Consider the following 15,148-nt stretch of genomic DNA (forward strand, 5'->3'; position numbering starts at 1 on the left):
TATTTCCAGGAGCCTATTGATGCGTGTTACTACACCAGCCTTTGCTGCCTAGCTCATCTCCTACCATAAGAATATTGTTGCTTTTTCATTCTGCTGTCATGAAGTAGATGATCAGATGTTTAAGATGTTTCGATAGTGTTATAGGAGGTATTGGTGGGTTCTTTCTTTGCGCAAATTGTAAGTAAAATTCATTATTTACTTTTAAAAGCAGTTAGTCTTTCAACTAACTAATAATTTAATTATATTTCATTATAATGAGCAAATACACAAATAAATGACTCAATTCATCCTGTCCTAAGTTCAACAATGTGTTAAAAATATAAAATATCTAGAAGATAAACATAAGAAAACAAGGGAAAAACAGTGTTTTTTTTCATGGGTTGTTTTGTTTTATCAAACACATAAATCCATCTGCTATCTTTTAGTTATACGAAATTGAGGTAACAGGACCAGGGGAAACCTTCTCGCAGCAACATTCTCCAGCTCATTCTGGGGGATCCCAAGGTGTTCCAAGGCCAGATTCGATATACAGTAGTCCTTCCATCCAGTTTTGGTTCTGACACAAGCTCTTCTCTCAGTGGGATGAAAAAGGTTTCTGCTATTTCCCTCACAGTATTTAGAAAAACCTGATGTTTGTACATTTTAAAGCTTTATGGTGTCTGCCCCACAAATTACCCCAAAACACTATCAGCCACTACTGCAGATGGCATTAATTTTCAATTTCAATTGTTATTGAAATTGAAAATATTACTAGTTTTAAGACCTCTTGGCCAGTCCATTAAATGGCTTACATTGTATGACTTACACATGTATGAAAGAAATTCTGGAATATCCCATTCTTCCGCACATATCCTGTCAAACTCATAAGACTGGTTGGTAATGGCCATCCTTACATTTCCCATCAGATGTCTTGTGTTTTTTTTTTTAAGATAATAAATAAATAATGTTTCTGAGTCTGAGCTTTAGCCTCTGTCCTGCCAAACATCCAGAATATTCACTATAACCTCATAGATTATATGTTTTTGGGAATAATTTATAGGGGTTGTTGGTGGTTTATAAGATGTTTTGGTAGGACATAGGAGGTGTAAGTAGATTGTTTTTTCAGCTGAGCCCATGATTTGTTATTGGGGCATTTGAGCTAGGCAATCATTCTGTGGGTACGGTTTGTAGCTCAGAATGTGAAGGGTTTACAAATGGACTAAAGCTTCTCTGTAACTGTACAATATCTGTTAAAACATTTTATTTCTCTTCCACACCTCTTCGATCCTTTGTTCTTACGATGGCTCTTGCACTCCCATTGGCTGTAGCCCCTTACCAACCTGTATCCCCTTCCATCTTCTAACCTAACATGGATCTTATTGGATCATAGCATGCTGTGCTCATAGAGTAATCCCACTTTTTGATTGTTCTAGTGTAATCATTTGGGACACAATCTGAAACCCAGTCTGAACTGTTTCGTAACTAAGGTTTATGGTCAACTTGATTGTCTGTGCTGGGATTTGTTCTCCATCTCTTGAATTCTCTTGGACAAGAGGTTGCCATCTTATTATAAACTTTGCCAGGATTACATTCTACTTCCTCACCCTCTAAGAGTTTGGTGGACTCATCTAGTTACTAATATAACTAACTATTATAACTAAACAGTTCTTTGTGTAATGTGTGATAGTCCTCTCGAAGCAGCAGTATCATTTATTGATGCTGTGGGGATGAAGCTGCAAGCTTGCTCATAAATGATTATTGCAATCCAAATTGTGTATAAAACCCTGTTGTTTTAATTGTACTCGTACTCGTCGTCTTCCGCTTATCCGGCACCGGGTCGTGGGGGCAGCAGACTCAGCAGAGACACCCAGACGTCCCTCTCCCCAGACACATCTTCCAGCTCCTCCGGGGGGAGCCCAAGGCGTTCCCAGGCCAGTCGAGAGACATAGTCCCTCCAGCGTGTCCTGGGCCGTCCCCTGGGCCTCCTCCCGGTGGGACGTGCCTGGAACACCTCCTGAGGAAGATGTCCAGGAGGCATCCGGTATAGATGCCCGAGCCACCTAAACTGGCTCCTCTCAATGTGGAGCAGCAGCAGCTCTACTACTCCAAGCCCCTCCCGGATGGTCGAGCTCCTCACCCTATCTCTAAGGGAGTGCCCGGCCACCCTATGGAGGAAGCTCATTTCAGCCACTTGTATCCTGGATCTCGTTCTTTCGGTCATGACCCAAAGTTCATGGCCATAGGTGAGGGTAGGAACGTAGACCGACCGGTAAATTGAGAGCTTCGCTTTTCGGCTCAGCTCTCTCTTCACCACAACAGACCGGCACAGTGCCCCCATTACTGCGGCAGCCGCACCAATCCGTCTGTCAATCTCCCGGTCCATTCTTCCCTCACTCGTGAACAAGACCCCGAGATACTTGAACTCCTCCACTTGAGGCAGGAACTCCCCTCCAACCTGAAGAGGACAGGCCACCCTTTTCCGGTCAAGTACCATGGCCTCTGACTTGGAGGAGCTGATCTTCATCCCAGCCGCTGCACACTTGGCTGCAAACCGCCCCAGCGCATGCTGTAGGTCTTGGCTAGAGGAGGCCAGCAGGACCACGTCATCTGCAAAATAAGAGATGAAATCCACTGGTCCCCAAACCTGACCCCCTCCGGCCCCAAACCTGACCCCCTCTAGAAATCCTTTCCATAACAGTTATGAACAGAACCGGTGACAAAGGGCAGCCCTGCCAGAGTCCTACATGCACCTGGAACAGGTCCGACTTAGTGCCGGCAATGCGGAACAAACTCCTGCTCCGCTTGTACAGGGACCGGATGGCCCCTAATAAAGGGCCCCTGATTCCATACTCCTGGAGCACCCCCCACAGGGCATGACGAGGGACACAGTTGAATGCTTTCTCCAGGTCTACAAAACACATGAGGACCGGTTGGGCAAACTCCCATGAACCTTCAAGTATCCTGTAGAGGGTATAGAGCTGGTCCAGTGTTCCACGGCCGGGATAAAAACCACACTGCTCCTCCTGAAGCCAAGGTTCGACTATCAGTCGGACTCTCCTCTCCAATACCCTGGCGTAGGCCTTACCAGGGAGGCTGAGGAGTGTGATCCCCCTGTAGTTGGAACACACCCTCTGGTCACCCTTCTTATGAAGGGGGACCACCACCCCAGTCTGCCAGACCAGAGGCACTGTCCCCGACCGCCATGTAATGTTGAAGAGGCGTGTCAACCATGACAGCGCCACAACATCCAGAGATTTGAGGTACTCAGGGCGGCTCTCATCCACCCCCAAAGCCCTGCCACCGCGGAGCTTTTTAAACACCTCTGTGACTTCAGCCTGGGTGATGAAAGAGTCCAACCCCGAGTCCCCAGCCTCTGTTTCCACCAGGGAATGCGTGATGGGAGGATTGAGGAGATCCTCGAAGTACGCCTTCCACCACCCGATAATGCCCTCAGTCGAGGTCAACAGCCTCCCACCCCCACTGTAAACAGTGTTGGCGAAGCACTGCTTCCCCTCCTGAGGCGCCGGAGGGTTTGCCAGAATCGCTTCGAGGCCAACCGGTAGTCCTTCTCCATGGCCTCACCGAACTCCTCCCAGGCCCGAGTTTTTGCCTCTGCCTCTTCCACAGCCCGGGCCACGGCACCCTTGGCCTCACAGTACCCGTCAGCCACCTCAGGAGTCCCACAAGCCAACCACAGCCGATAGGACTCCTTCTTCAGCTTGATACCATCCCTTACTGCCAGTGTCCACCATCGATTTCTGGGATTGCCGCCGCGACAGGCACCGCAGACCTCACAGCCGCAGCTACAAGCACAGCATCGACAATAGATGCAGAGAACATGGTCCACTCGGACTCTATGTCTCCAACATAGAATCTGGTGAAAGCTCTCCTGGAGGTGGGAGTTGAATACATCCCTGGCTGAGGGCTCCGCCAGACAATCTTCACCCCAGCGAGGTGACATTCCACGTCCCTAGAGCCAGCCTAAGCATCCGGGGATCGGGCCGCTGAGGTCTCCACCTTCGTCCACCACCCAATCCTCTTTGCACCGGTCCCTCAAGGTTCCCCCTGCAGGTGGTGGGCCCACTGGGGGATGGCCTTGCGTCTCTCGTTCGGGCTTGGCTCGGTCAGGTCCCGCGAAGAGCAACCCGGGCACCAGGCGCTGTCCGGCGAGTCCCGACCCCAGGGTGGGATCCCGGCTCCGTTGTACAGGGTGACGTCACGTGCCTCGATCTACTAGTCCTCATGAAGGATTCTTGAACCACTCTTTGTCTGACCCGTCACCTAGAGCCTGTTTTCCATGGGAGACCCTACCATGGGCATTTAAGCCCCAGACAACATAGCCTCTAGGATCCTTCGAGCACTCAAACCCCTCCACCACGTTAAGGTGGCGGTTCAAGAAGGAGTGTTTTAATTGTATTTACAATTTAAAACTTATTCCAGCAAGCACAGGTTAACAATAAACAAACCTAGTTCTCCTGTTTAGGGGCATACATTTTTGTGCTAAAACTAGTTTACCAGGCCATTGTTCCTCTGAATTGCATGCTTCCTTGTGTCAGCCAGGGAAACCTGAGTCTTTTTTAATTTACTAAGGGTAGACAACAACATATAAACTAAGCACCTACAATTCTTTCTTATCAGAAACAGGATTCCTCCTTGAAACAGAGGAACTTTTCTTAAACTGTTCCATGCCCAGTGCAGCTTTGGGAATCATCTGTTGGAGTTGTGTTCATATTTTCCATTTGCCTCATTATTTTTTCATTGGTAATCTTTTTTAAAACACTGACATCATTACATGTCCAGGAATGCTCAGCTTTTGTTTCTGAATGTCATGACAAAATAATCTAAATTATTATTAGAATTATGCATTAAGCCTCTAAAGTTCTATTATAAATTCAGACGTGTGTAAAATTACAAGCAGACTAGATTATTATTTATCTGTATTTTATCCATACTGCATTCGTTTTTCCAAAACCTGGAATGCCTGCCTTAAAGCTGCACAGATTTTGCACACAGCAGCATTATTAATACACTGCAAGTGATAGTTGTGTCTGTCTATCCAGTCAGTAGTCCCATGGATTTTGAATACTTTCTCTATAAGACAAAGAATGGCAGTAAGTCTGTTGGAAGAGACAAAAGCTGTTTCTGTAGCTGCAACATCAGGTTGGTTAAAGAGGGGAAACCAGAACCCTTCAGGCTGACTTAAAAGTACTGGGACTGTTGGTTTCTCCAGTGCATCTTCAAAGAATTTCTGACAAGATCAGGTAGCAGTGTATTTATAGATGCCAGTATTTTACCCAGCAACTGCAGATATCTCATTGTTCCCAGTGGCATCCAACTGGAAGTCAGTAAAGGTCCTGCACTGGTGCACTTTTTTGTTTGGGAGTATTTAACTCTGGAATGTCTATTTCTGTGTTCTCTCTGAAGACCTCCACCTTCTTTGAATTGTTGCTGTGGGTTAGGGAGTCACTACTCTGACTGTGGGATTAGGGATGCTGAATTCTTTTTGTGACGCAGAAACCTTAGAGGGCTGCATGCTGGAAGAGGCTGCCACAGCTCAAATAGAAAGGACATTTGTTCCGGGGACATTGTCACCAGACCCTTTAACTCTGCTTTACAGCTGGCTGGCTTTTTATAGTCCTTTAAGCTGCAACTATCATTGACATTAGTCACTGGCTAACAAAAGGAGGAGTTATAATCAGAGTGGATAATGTTATTCTGAACAACATTCAGACATCAGTCTTTGTGAAATGGATTAGTTGAATTATACAATTTAGAAGGTTTTGCTGTGAGATCCTTGAATCATTATTTGTGACCCTGTGTGGTTCAGCTTTCGTTGTGGAGTTTTTTGAAACCCGAATGTGGAACTTTCTGTTGTGTTTTCCAATCATGGAGTGTGATAGTAAGTGATGACCTTAGCCCAGAACTGACAGGACAGAAGTGTGATGCTGTGCTTCACGAATCAGCACATTTAGGGAGTTCACTATGTAAACGAGTCACTTGTTAACATGATTCCCACATATAAAAGTTCTCACTTTTTCATATAGCACATCTTTACAACCAAAGGTTTATATGGCTGACTCTACAGTGTGCCATGATGTACTGCCATCCTTTCAGGGGATCCCAAAACAGACAAACCAAACTTGGCTCCTGTTGGTAGTTTTCTACAGGCATCATGCTTTCTCCTAAAGGTTAAGAAGTGGATCATTAGGGAGGAGTGATTAAGTTCACTGCTCTTTACAGATCTGACGCAAATGTAACAGAATACTACACAGTGTTATGTTTTGGATCAGAGGGACCATGAAATATACGCTGGGTTAATAGTTATATGTATTTTAGTAATATATATCATATGATATGTATGTTATTTCTTTATTTATTGATTTTATTGATAGCCATCTATCCCACATAGTACTTTATGCAGTTCCTTAATTGACAGACTTTTCATCTATAGGCTTTGGGACAACAGCACCAAACAATGATGTTTTCTGTGGCAATAACAATTTTAAAATTTCACTTTAATGGAAAAAGGACAATTGGCACTTTGTCTAACATTCATCTTACTGAGACATTATTCCTTCTTTAGGAGTAAATGTCAACACAAAAATTCATAATTAAATAGAAACTAACATTTAGGCCTTTTCAAAGATGGTTTTAAAGGTTAAAAAAAAACGTTGATTCTTCCATTTTAAAATATTACTACTCAAATTTTTAAATTAAGAAATAGATAAAGCTTTATTTTGAAAAGATATATGGAAATTAAAAACGCGTAGGTAGAATAGCTGTAAAAAAAAAAACATGTAATTGAATAAAAATCTTCTACCAAACCAATTTCTTCTGTCTCTGCTCTTTGAGGAAAATATGGATAAAATATGTTTGGTAGAAAACTCTCCATGAAGATCTGATCTTTGAACACCTTTCATCTCTCTGTTAACTGTCTGTGTCTGTGGCCTGTAGCTGGAGGAGGAGCTGCTGGGCCTGCAGAAGAAGCTCAAAGGAATAGAAGATGAGCTGGACAAATACTCAGAGTCCCTGAAGGATGCCCAAGAGAAACTGGAGCAAGCAGAGAAGAAGGCAGCCGATGTAAGTGGTAATACTGTAGTACTATAGTGGATTGCAGAAATGCAATGACAGTGTTACTAAATGTTTTGTATAACATTTGTTCTTCTTTGATTGTTAAAAATCTTGCTTCTGATTGATGAACTGGTGCATGGTTTCAGGGCAGATCTCAGCCTGTTTTACAAATCCTGACCATTTCCTGTTTACTTTCACAGAACTTCACATTCTTCACATTCAAGCTTATTACAGGAGATCCTTCCTGCCCACAGTCATCTCCATTTATAATGATTGAAAAAACTTATAGCTAGTTCCAGTTATAACAGCATCTATGTAATGTCCCTTTTAGATTAATAAAGCTTTATTTAATTGAATACAACTGAAAGAAAAATGGAATATACTGGGATTATACTGTCTGCAACAAACTATAAGTTCAAGTAGATTTGGTCATCCATCCATTGTCTATGCCTGCTTATCCTTTCAGGGTGAGATGATGCCTATCTTGAGCAGTCATTGGGCAAGAGGCAGGGTACACCCTGGACAGGTTGCCAGTCCATCATAGAGCAACACATATCATGCACTTACATACTCATACCTAAAAGCAATTCAGTGAAACCAATTAACCTAACAGTTTTTGGACTGTGGGAGGAAGCAGGAGTACCCACGCTAGCACAGGGGGAACATGCAAACTCCATGCAGAAAGACCTGCAGGATGGGATTCGAACCCAGGATCTTCTTGCTGCAAGGCAACACTGCGATCAACTGCGACATTTGGTATCTCTGTAAAATTAAATATACAATAACTCAATCATCATATTCCAAAGTTAGCAAACTGTGAAAAATAGCAAGAGGACATCTTTATTTTATAGTAATTAGAAATTAGTTCATTTTGTATTTTGAAATAAGACATGATTAATATAATGACATATTACCAGACCGAACCAGAAATATGACTCAAACTTAACAATAAGGCTTGTTAAAATGTCTTAATATTATTTTGAAATTACACGGAACCCTTCCGGAGCGGTTGCCATGGACACCCGTGGCGACATTGAGAAGCTTGGGGCTGAATTTCCACAGAATGGCGACCTCAACATCCATTGACGCTGTTAGGAGAAAAATACAGAACCTGCAGCAGCAGGCCTACGAGGCAGAGGACCGAGCCGAACTTTTCCAGGCGGAGGCGGACATGGAGATGCAGGCCAGAGAGAGGGTAACCCACTGTGACCACACTATCCAGTGACAATACTCCAGGAGGCGCTGCTGACTACCACTTGAATCACCTGACTGGCGACTATGTTTACTATGTCAAGATATGTTACCAGAACATATGTGACCAAATCATTAATCATTTAGTCCAGAATTTACTATAGAATTTTTGTGCTTGTTGATTTAGTTCACTAAACGTTACCCTGACGTCATGCGGACCGGCGCGCAGTGCGGGTCTGCTCTATTCGTACACCTGCGCCCCAGGTATTGACCAGAGCGGCGTTTGCGCTCCTCAGACATACTAGCTGATTATTTCGACGACAATTAACTGTGGAGTTTTAAATGAACAACACCAACAACAAAGACCTTCAGGGAGATAAATATACAAAGAAGAAACCTAGAAGTGTCCTGAAGTGATGACACACTAATGGGATCAGATTGTTCATCAGTTCACTGCTTTTTAGCTTGCTGCCTGTTTGGTACAATATTATGGGAGCGGTGGCCTAGTGGTTAGCATTTTCGTCCTGGAAAGGCCACAAGTACCTTGGTTCAAATCCCACAGCCTGCCACTTTGAGTCCCTGAGCAAGACCCTTAACCATCGAATGCTCTCCAGGTGCTGCTCCCTAAGGGGTGGGTTAAATGCAGAGAACAATTTCTCCATTGTGAGACCAATAAAAGTCTAATTTATTTTATTTAGGTGTTTTCTGAAGAGACAATTTAATAGAAATTCAATTTAGAGTAATTGAGATAATTTGCAGCTTTAATTCTTTGAATTATGTAATGCTTTGCAACATCAACACTTTCTTAAGAAAATGTTGCAAAGCAATACATAAACCTCTGAAATGAGCCCAGCGTTTTAGACCTAAAAACCAAAAAGGAATCCTCACATCTGATCAGACATTTGAGCTCCTAAAAGTGAATTGTTCAAAATGTTTTTCAGTTTTGCTGCAAAAATAAGGAGAAGGAGGATTGAATCTGACTCTTGGCGGATGTTGATTTTGTGTGGATCTTTCTGCTATTCTCCTTTACTGTGACCCACAGGTTTACTCTATAACGGTCCACCAGTCATGGTAACCTCATAATAGTGCGAGTGTGTTTCTGTTCCTGTAGGCGGAAGCAGAGGTGGCGTCTCTAAATAGGCGTATCCAGCTGGTGGAAGAGGAATTGGACCGAGCTCAGGAGAGGCTAGCTACTGCTCTACAGAAGCTGGAGGAAGCAGAGAAAGCTGCAGATGAAAGCGAGAGGTGAAGAGCTTCATGTTGATCTACTCATATCAGCATCATTTATTGATCAGGGACCACGAACAACATAATTGTTCACAGAGAAAAATCTGCTTTGCAACATATTGTAGCTCTCAGGGCTAATTTTCATATGCAGACTGGCGCATACATTACAAGAACATTACAGAAAGCAATACAGAGGATATACACAGTTATTGTGTGAATGCTGAAGGCAAGCCATTAAGCTATATTAAAATAATTCAGCTTTTTCATATCTGTTGCGGTTCTTCTACAATCGCGATTAAAATTTTACGCAAGATTTTTGAAGTTATCAATTTTATAATGTAATCCAATGGCGCAATTCGTCAGTTGCTAGAGTGTACACTCTAGGTTTTTGAATAACCTGAGAAAGAACAAACAAACTCTCCTCACTCGCTTAATTTTCACTCTACTGACACAAATTATATATCAAAACGTAGGATTATCTTTCCCGAGAAAATGTCACCCTCATTGATGTGGAACTAACAGATTTCCGGCAACATGCCCTGAAGCAACGCAAAGTCAACACACCATGAATGGGCCACCCATAGGAATTTGAGAAAAAATTAGAGCAGAAAATCCTTAAACTCACATGTTTTCGAATCGTCGCCTCTCCTAAACCGTTCCATGTACAGATATGAGCATTGCACCAATTAATCTTCAGACCTTGCTGGAGCTCACAGTGAGGGAATTATTTTGACATCTTTTACCGTTTTGTCATAAAATAGGTTTGTTTCAGAGTACCAAATCTGCCCTTCCTAAGAAAGCTTAAAAGTAGAACAATTCTAAATCATCGACTTTTTTACCCTGTCACATCTCCTACACGGATTATTGTTGACACATGAAATTCTCCAGGATTGTTCACCGATGCCTGATACTGACAGTCCAAAGATTTTTTGGATACCTTTAACCGTTTTCTCGTGAAGTGCATTTGTTTGAGAGTGAAAAATCCATCTTTAGTCAGGTTAAAAATGGTCAAAATGATCCACTTTTTCACAGGGTCACACCTCCCAGACAGATTGTTGTAGAAATTTGAAAAGCTCCATGATTGTTCAGCAAGGCCTGCTGATTAATACAGTGCATGAATCAAATCAATAGCCCTTATAGTTTCCGAGGTATTAGAATGGTGTTCGAGAGCATGTTCAGGCATTTTTGTGTTCTCCATTTTTCCCTTTCTTTTCACCTGGTGTTGTGCCTTTATTATTATATTTTCAACAAAAAAGGATTGATAGTATCGTTTCCCTGTCCATTCTGATAAAACCGGGCCAAGAATGACGTTGATAGCCCTTAGTTCGTTGGTTACGTACTGTAACCCCAGATTCTATGAGTATAGGCCCTTCGCGCGCAGCGCAGCACTGAAAACTTTAGTCCACGCCCACCTGCTGTGTGGGCCCCACCCCGGTCCGTATAAATTACGGTGAGACCGGACAACGGCTCCCAAATAGCTTTTTTCTTCAGCCATTCAGGGACCAGTGAGGCCCAGAGCTTAAAGGGCTGCGCCTATACTCATAGAATCTGGGGTTACAGTACGTAACCAATGTTCTATTTCGTATAGACTTCGCCCTTTAAGGCTATTGCTAGTGGGTTAAAGGCGAAGCAGGATGTAGTCTATGCCTCACTGGGTCCATCCAGACCACAACTGAACATCTGCTCGCCTAATGACACCAAAAATCAGCCTTCTGAAAGCGTAATTACGCACTCCAAGCGTCTTGCGCATCACAATGAACAGAGAGAATATCTGGTCAGGGAAAGGCTGAGATAACAGACCTGCTGCTGTAATAGGAGAACGAAGGTTACTAACTGTAACAGTGTAACGATGAGCAGAGCAGGTCAAAAATCTCAATGAGGGAACGTGGAGACAGATCAGCAGCTGGATCATGCGTAATGATGCAGCAGAACAACCTCGTGTGCCACAGACAACACAACAGAGGAGAATAACCTCTGTTCACACAGAGGCTTAATGAATACAGCCGCAGTGACAATAACATCATAAGTCACAAACAGTGGCTGATAATAATATTACGACACCTTGCATCTGCATGCAGGAAGGTTGACTCAATAATAAATGCAACGAAGTAACAGTCATTCTGTCAGAACCCTGAGAACAGAATGAGTCATGGAGAAACCTGAAACATCTCGCAGGTAGAAACGAATAAATGAGCATGGTGGTGACCATGAGGCTGCTGTGCAGATGTCCTCCACTGTCATTCCTCCATGCAGAGCCATGGAGGATGAAATCCCCCTGATTGAATGAGCTCTAAGATTCTCTGGAGGATCCAATCCAGAGGAAATATAAGCCTGTGAAATAGCCTCACACAGCCAATGTGAGAGGCGCTGGACAGATAGAAGACGCGCACGGGACAGAGGAGATGAGAGGTGGCCTCCTCTTCGGAGTTATGAGGAGGAGGATAAAAGCCATCCAGAGTTATCACTCTCGATCTGAACGGACTCGTGATGCTTTTAGGTGTAAAAGCAGGGTTAGGACGCAGCACAGCTGAGCTGCCGTCGGCTCGTATTCTGAGACACGAAGGAGCGACAGAGAGCGCAGATAAATCACTCACTCTCTTTGCCGATGTCAGAGCTAACAGCAGGGCTGTTTTAAAAGACAGAAATTTTAGTGGAGCCTAATCTAAGGGCTCAAATGGGGCTTTAGCCAGTGCGCGCAGGACGAGCGCTAAATCCCACTGAGGGACTAGAGGGCGTGACACGGGTCTGTGTCTACGTACACCCCGCGGAAAACGCTTCATCAGCGGGTGGTTAAAAACTTTTGTGTCACCAAAACCCTCATGACAGGAAGAAATAGCTGCAGCATAAGTTTTAATGGTGCTGAAAGCTAAATTCCTGTTCATCAGCTGCTGGAGGAATGACGGCACGCAGCCTAATGGACATGAAAAAGGCTCCACGCCTTTCTCTGCACACCAGCGCTGAAAAGCTGCCCACTTTGATGCGTATGACGCTGTGGTGGAGGCGGCTCGTGTGCCATGAATCGTGCGCACCACATTGTGCGGGAGACCCAGCCTTTCTAAGCGCTCCCGTTCAGCGGCCAGACCCAGAGACGTTGACCCTTTTTAACAAGATGGCGCCGCAGATGGTCGCCTCGACGTGTTGGTGCGCATTGTTTTGTTTTGTTTTTTGCTTTAAAACAGTCTTCTGTGATGGTACCCGGAGCTCTCTCACCAGAGAAGAACTCATGAACATCAGGGCTACTACACCAGAGGAGTTATTTCCAACTTTTCGGCCTACTGCTCTGGAATTTTTGGACATTCTGGTCAAAGGTGCGCTCACCTTTGTTCATGCGGTGAAACGCCAGAAGAGAGGGAAACGGGCTGGGGTGCTGGTACGTCTTCGCCAGCGTGGACTACGAACACCGTTACCTGGAATATTTCTCTCTAACGTGCGCTCACTTCCCAACAAAATTGAGGAACTACAACTGCTGTTGGGGAAAAACAGGGACTTTTATTCATCGGCAGTTTTGTGCTTCACGGAGACGTGGCTGTGTGGATTAATACCGGACTCTGCGCTGCAGCTGGCAGGATTCCAGCTCTACAGAGCGGACAGAGACACGGAACTCTCCGGCAAAGCGAAAGGTGGAGGAATCTGTTTTTACCTCAACAGTGGTTGGTGCAACGACGTGACAGTGATTCAGCAGCACTGTTCTCCAGACCTGGAATCCTTCATCATAAACTGTAAGCCTTTCTATTCCCCCTGTGAGTTCGCTTCGTTCATCCTGGTTGGTGTTTACATCCCGCCGCAAGCTAACGTGCAGGTCGCACAGTGTGGAGCGGACCAACCCGGACTCCTTAGTAATCGTCGTTGGTGACTTTAACAAAGGTAATCTCACCCACGAACTCCCCAAATATAGACAGTTTATAAAATGTCCGACCAGAGAGGACAACATTCTGGATCACTGTTACACCACCATCAGAGACGCTTATCACGCCATCCCACGTGCTGCACTGGGCCAATCCGACCACATCATGGTCCACCTGATTCCTGCATACAGGCAGAAACTAAAGCTCTGCAAACCTGTTGTGAGGACGACAAGGAAGTGGAGCAGTGAGGCTGTGGAGAATCTCCAGGCGTGTTTAGGCTGTACAGACTGGGATGTGTTCAGGACTACTACCAACAGTCTGGACGAGTACACAGAGGCTGTGACTTCCTACATCAGCTTCTGTGAGGACAGCTGTGTACCATCATGCACCAGGGTGAGTTACAACAACGACAAACCCTGGTTCACAGCTAAACTCAGAAGGTTAAGACTGGATAAGGAAGAGGCCTTCAGGAGTGGGGACAAAGACATATACAGAGAGGCGAAGTACAAGTTTGGCAAGGCAGTGAAAGAGGCCAAACGACTGTACTCTGAGAAGCTCCAAAACCAGTTCTCAGCCAACGACTCTGCGTCTGTCTGGAAAGGGCTCAAGCAAATCACCAACTACAAGCCGAAAGCCCCCCACTCCATCAACGACCGACGCCTTGCCAACGACCTGAACGAGTTCTACTGCCGCTTTGAAAGACAAAGGGACAGTCCTGCAACCATCCCCCACGACACCCCCCAACAGCTGCAGCCACAATCCACCACCCCCACCTCCCCAACCTCAAGAGGGGCCTTGGCACCTCCAATCCCCACCCTGAAGTTCCCCCCCACCAGCCCCCTACCCACGCCGAGGACGGCTCTTTCCATCCAGGAGAGGGACGTCAACAAACTCTTCAGGAGACAGAACCCCCGGAAAGCTGCTGGTCCGGATTCTGTCTCACCAGCCAGCCTGAAGCACTGCGCTGATCAGCTGTCTCCAGTCTTCACAGACATTTTTAACATCTCACTGGAGACATGTCATGTGCCAGCCTGCTTCAAGTCCTCCACCATCGTCCCTGTCCCCAAGAAGCCAAGGACCACAGGGCTTAATGACTTCAGACCCGTCGCCCTGACCTCTGTGGTGATGAAGTCCTTTGAGCGCCTTGTGCTCTCATACCTAAAAGACATCACCGACCCCCTCTTGGACCCCCTGCAGTTTGCCTACAGAGCCAACAGGTCTGTAGATGATGCAGTCAACTTAGCCCTTCACTTCATCCTCCGGCACCTGGACTCCACAGGAACCTACGCCAGGATCCTGTTTGTGGATTTCAGCTCTGCCTTCAACACCATCGTCCCAGTTCTGCTACAGGAGAAGCTCTCCCAGCTGAGTGTGCCCGACTCCACCTGCAGGTGGATCACTGACTTCCTGTCTGACAGGAAGCAGCGCGTGAGGCCGGGAAGCACGTCTCTGACTCCATGACCATCAGCACCGGTTCCCCCCAAGGCTGTTCTCTCTCCTCTGCTCTTCTCCCTGTACACCAACAGCTGCACCTCCAGTCACCAGTCTGTCAAGCTTCTGAAGTTTGCGGACGACACCACCCTGATCGGACTCATCTCTGATGGTGACGAGTCCGCGTACAGATGGGAGGTGGACCATCTGTTGGACTGGTGCAGCCAGAACAACCTTGAGCTCAACGCTCTAAAGACAGTGGAGATGGTTTTGGACCTCAGGCAGAACCCAGCCCCACCTGCCCCCATCACCCTCTGTGACTCCACAATTGACACTGTGGAATCTTTCCGCTTCCTGGGAACCATCATCTCCCAGGATCTCAAGTGGGAGCCAAACATCAGCTC

The 15,148-nt window shown here is 45.5% G+C and overlaps 1 protein-coding gene across 4 annotated transcripts in view; it reads left to right on the forward strand.

The window, feature by feature from the left end:
- tpm2 (tropomyosin 2 (beta)) overlaps nucleotides 1-15,148 on the forward strand; it is a 56,624-nt gene that overhangs the window by 13,454 nt on the left and 28,022 nt on the right. For 2 of the 4 annotated variants that reach the window (XM_047372829.1, XM_047372828.1), the window contains exons 2-3: nucleotides 6,934-7,059; nucleotides 9,353-9,486. In XM_047372829.1, the coding sequence (XP_047228785.1) occupies nucleotides 6,934-7,059; nucleotides 9,353-9,486 (260 nt within the window). Of the gene's footprint in view, nucleotides 1-6,933; nucleotides 7,060-8,098; nucleotides 8,246-9,352; nucleotides 9,487-15,148 lie in introns of those variants that run through there. The other 2 variants (XM_047372831.1, XM_047372830.1) reach the window with 1 other exon arrangement.

The sequence above is a fragment of the Girardinichthys multiradiatus genome, chromosome 8 (genome assembly GCF_021462225.1).
Source record: "Girardinichthys multiradiatus isolate DD_20200921_A chromosome 8, DD_fGirMul_XY1, whole genome shotgun sequence".
In the NCBI taxonomy this organism is placed as follows: domain Eukaryota; kingdom Metazoa; phylum Chordata; class Actinopteri; order Cyprinodontiformes; family Goodeidae; genus Girardinichthys; species Girardinichthys multiradiatus.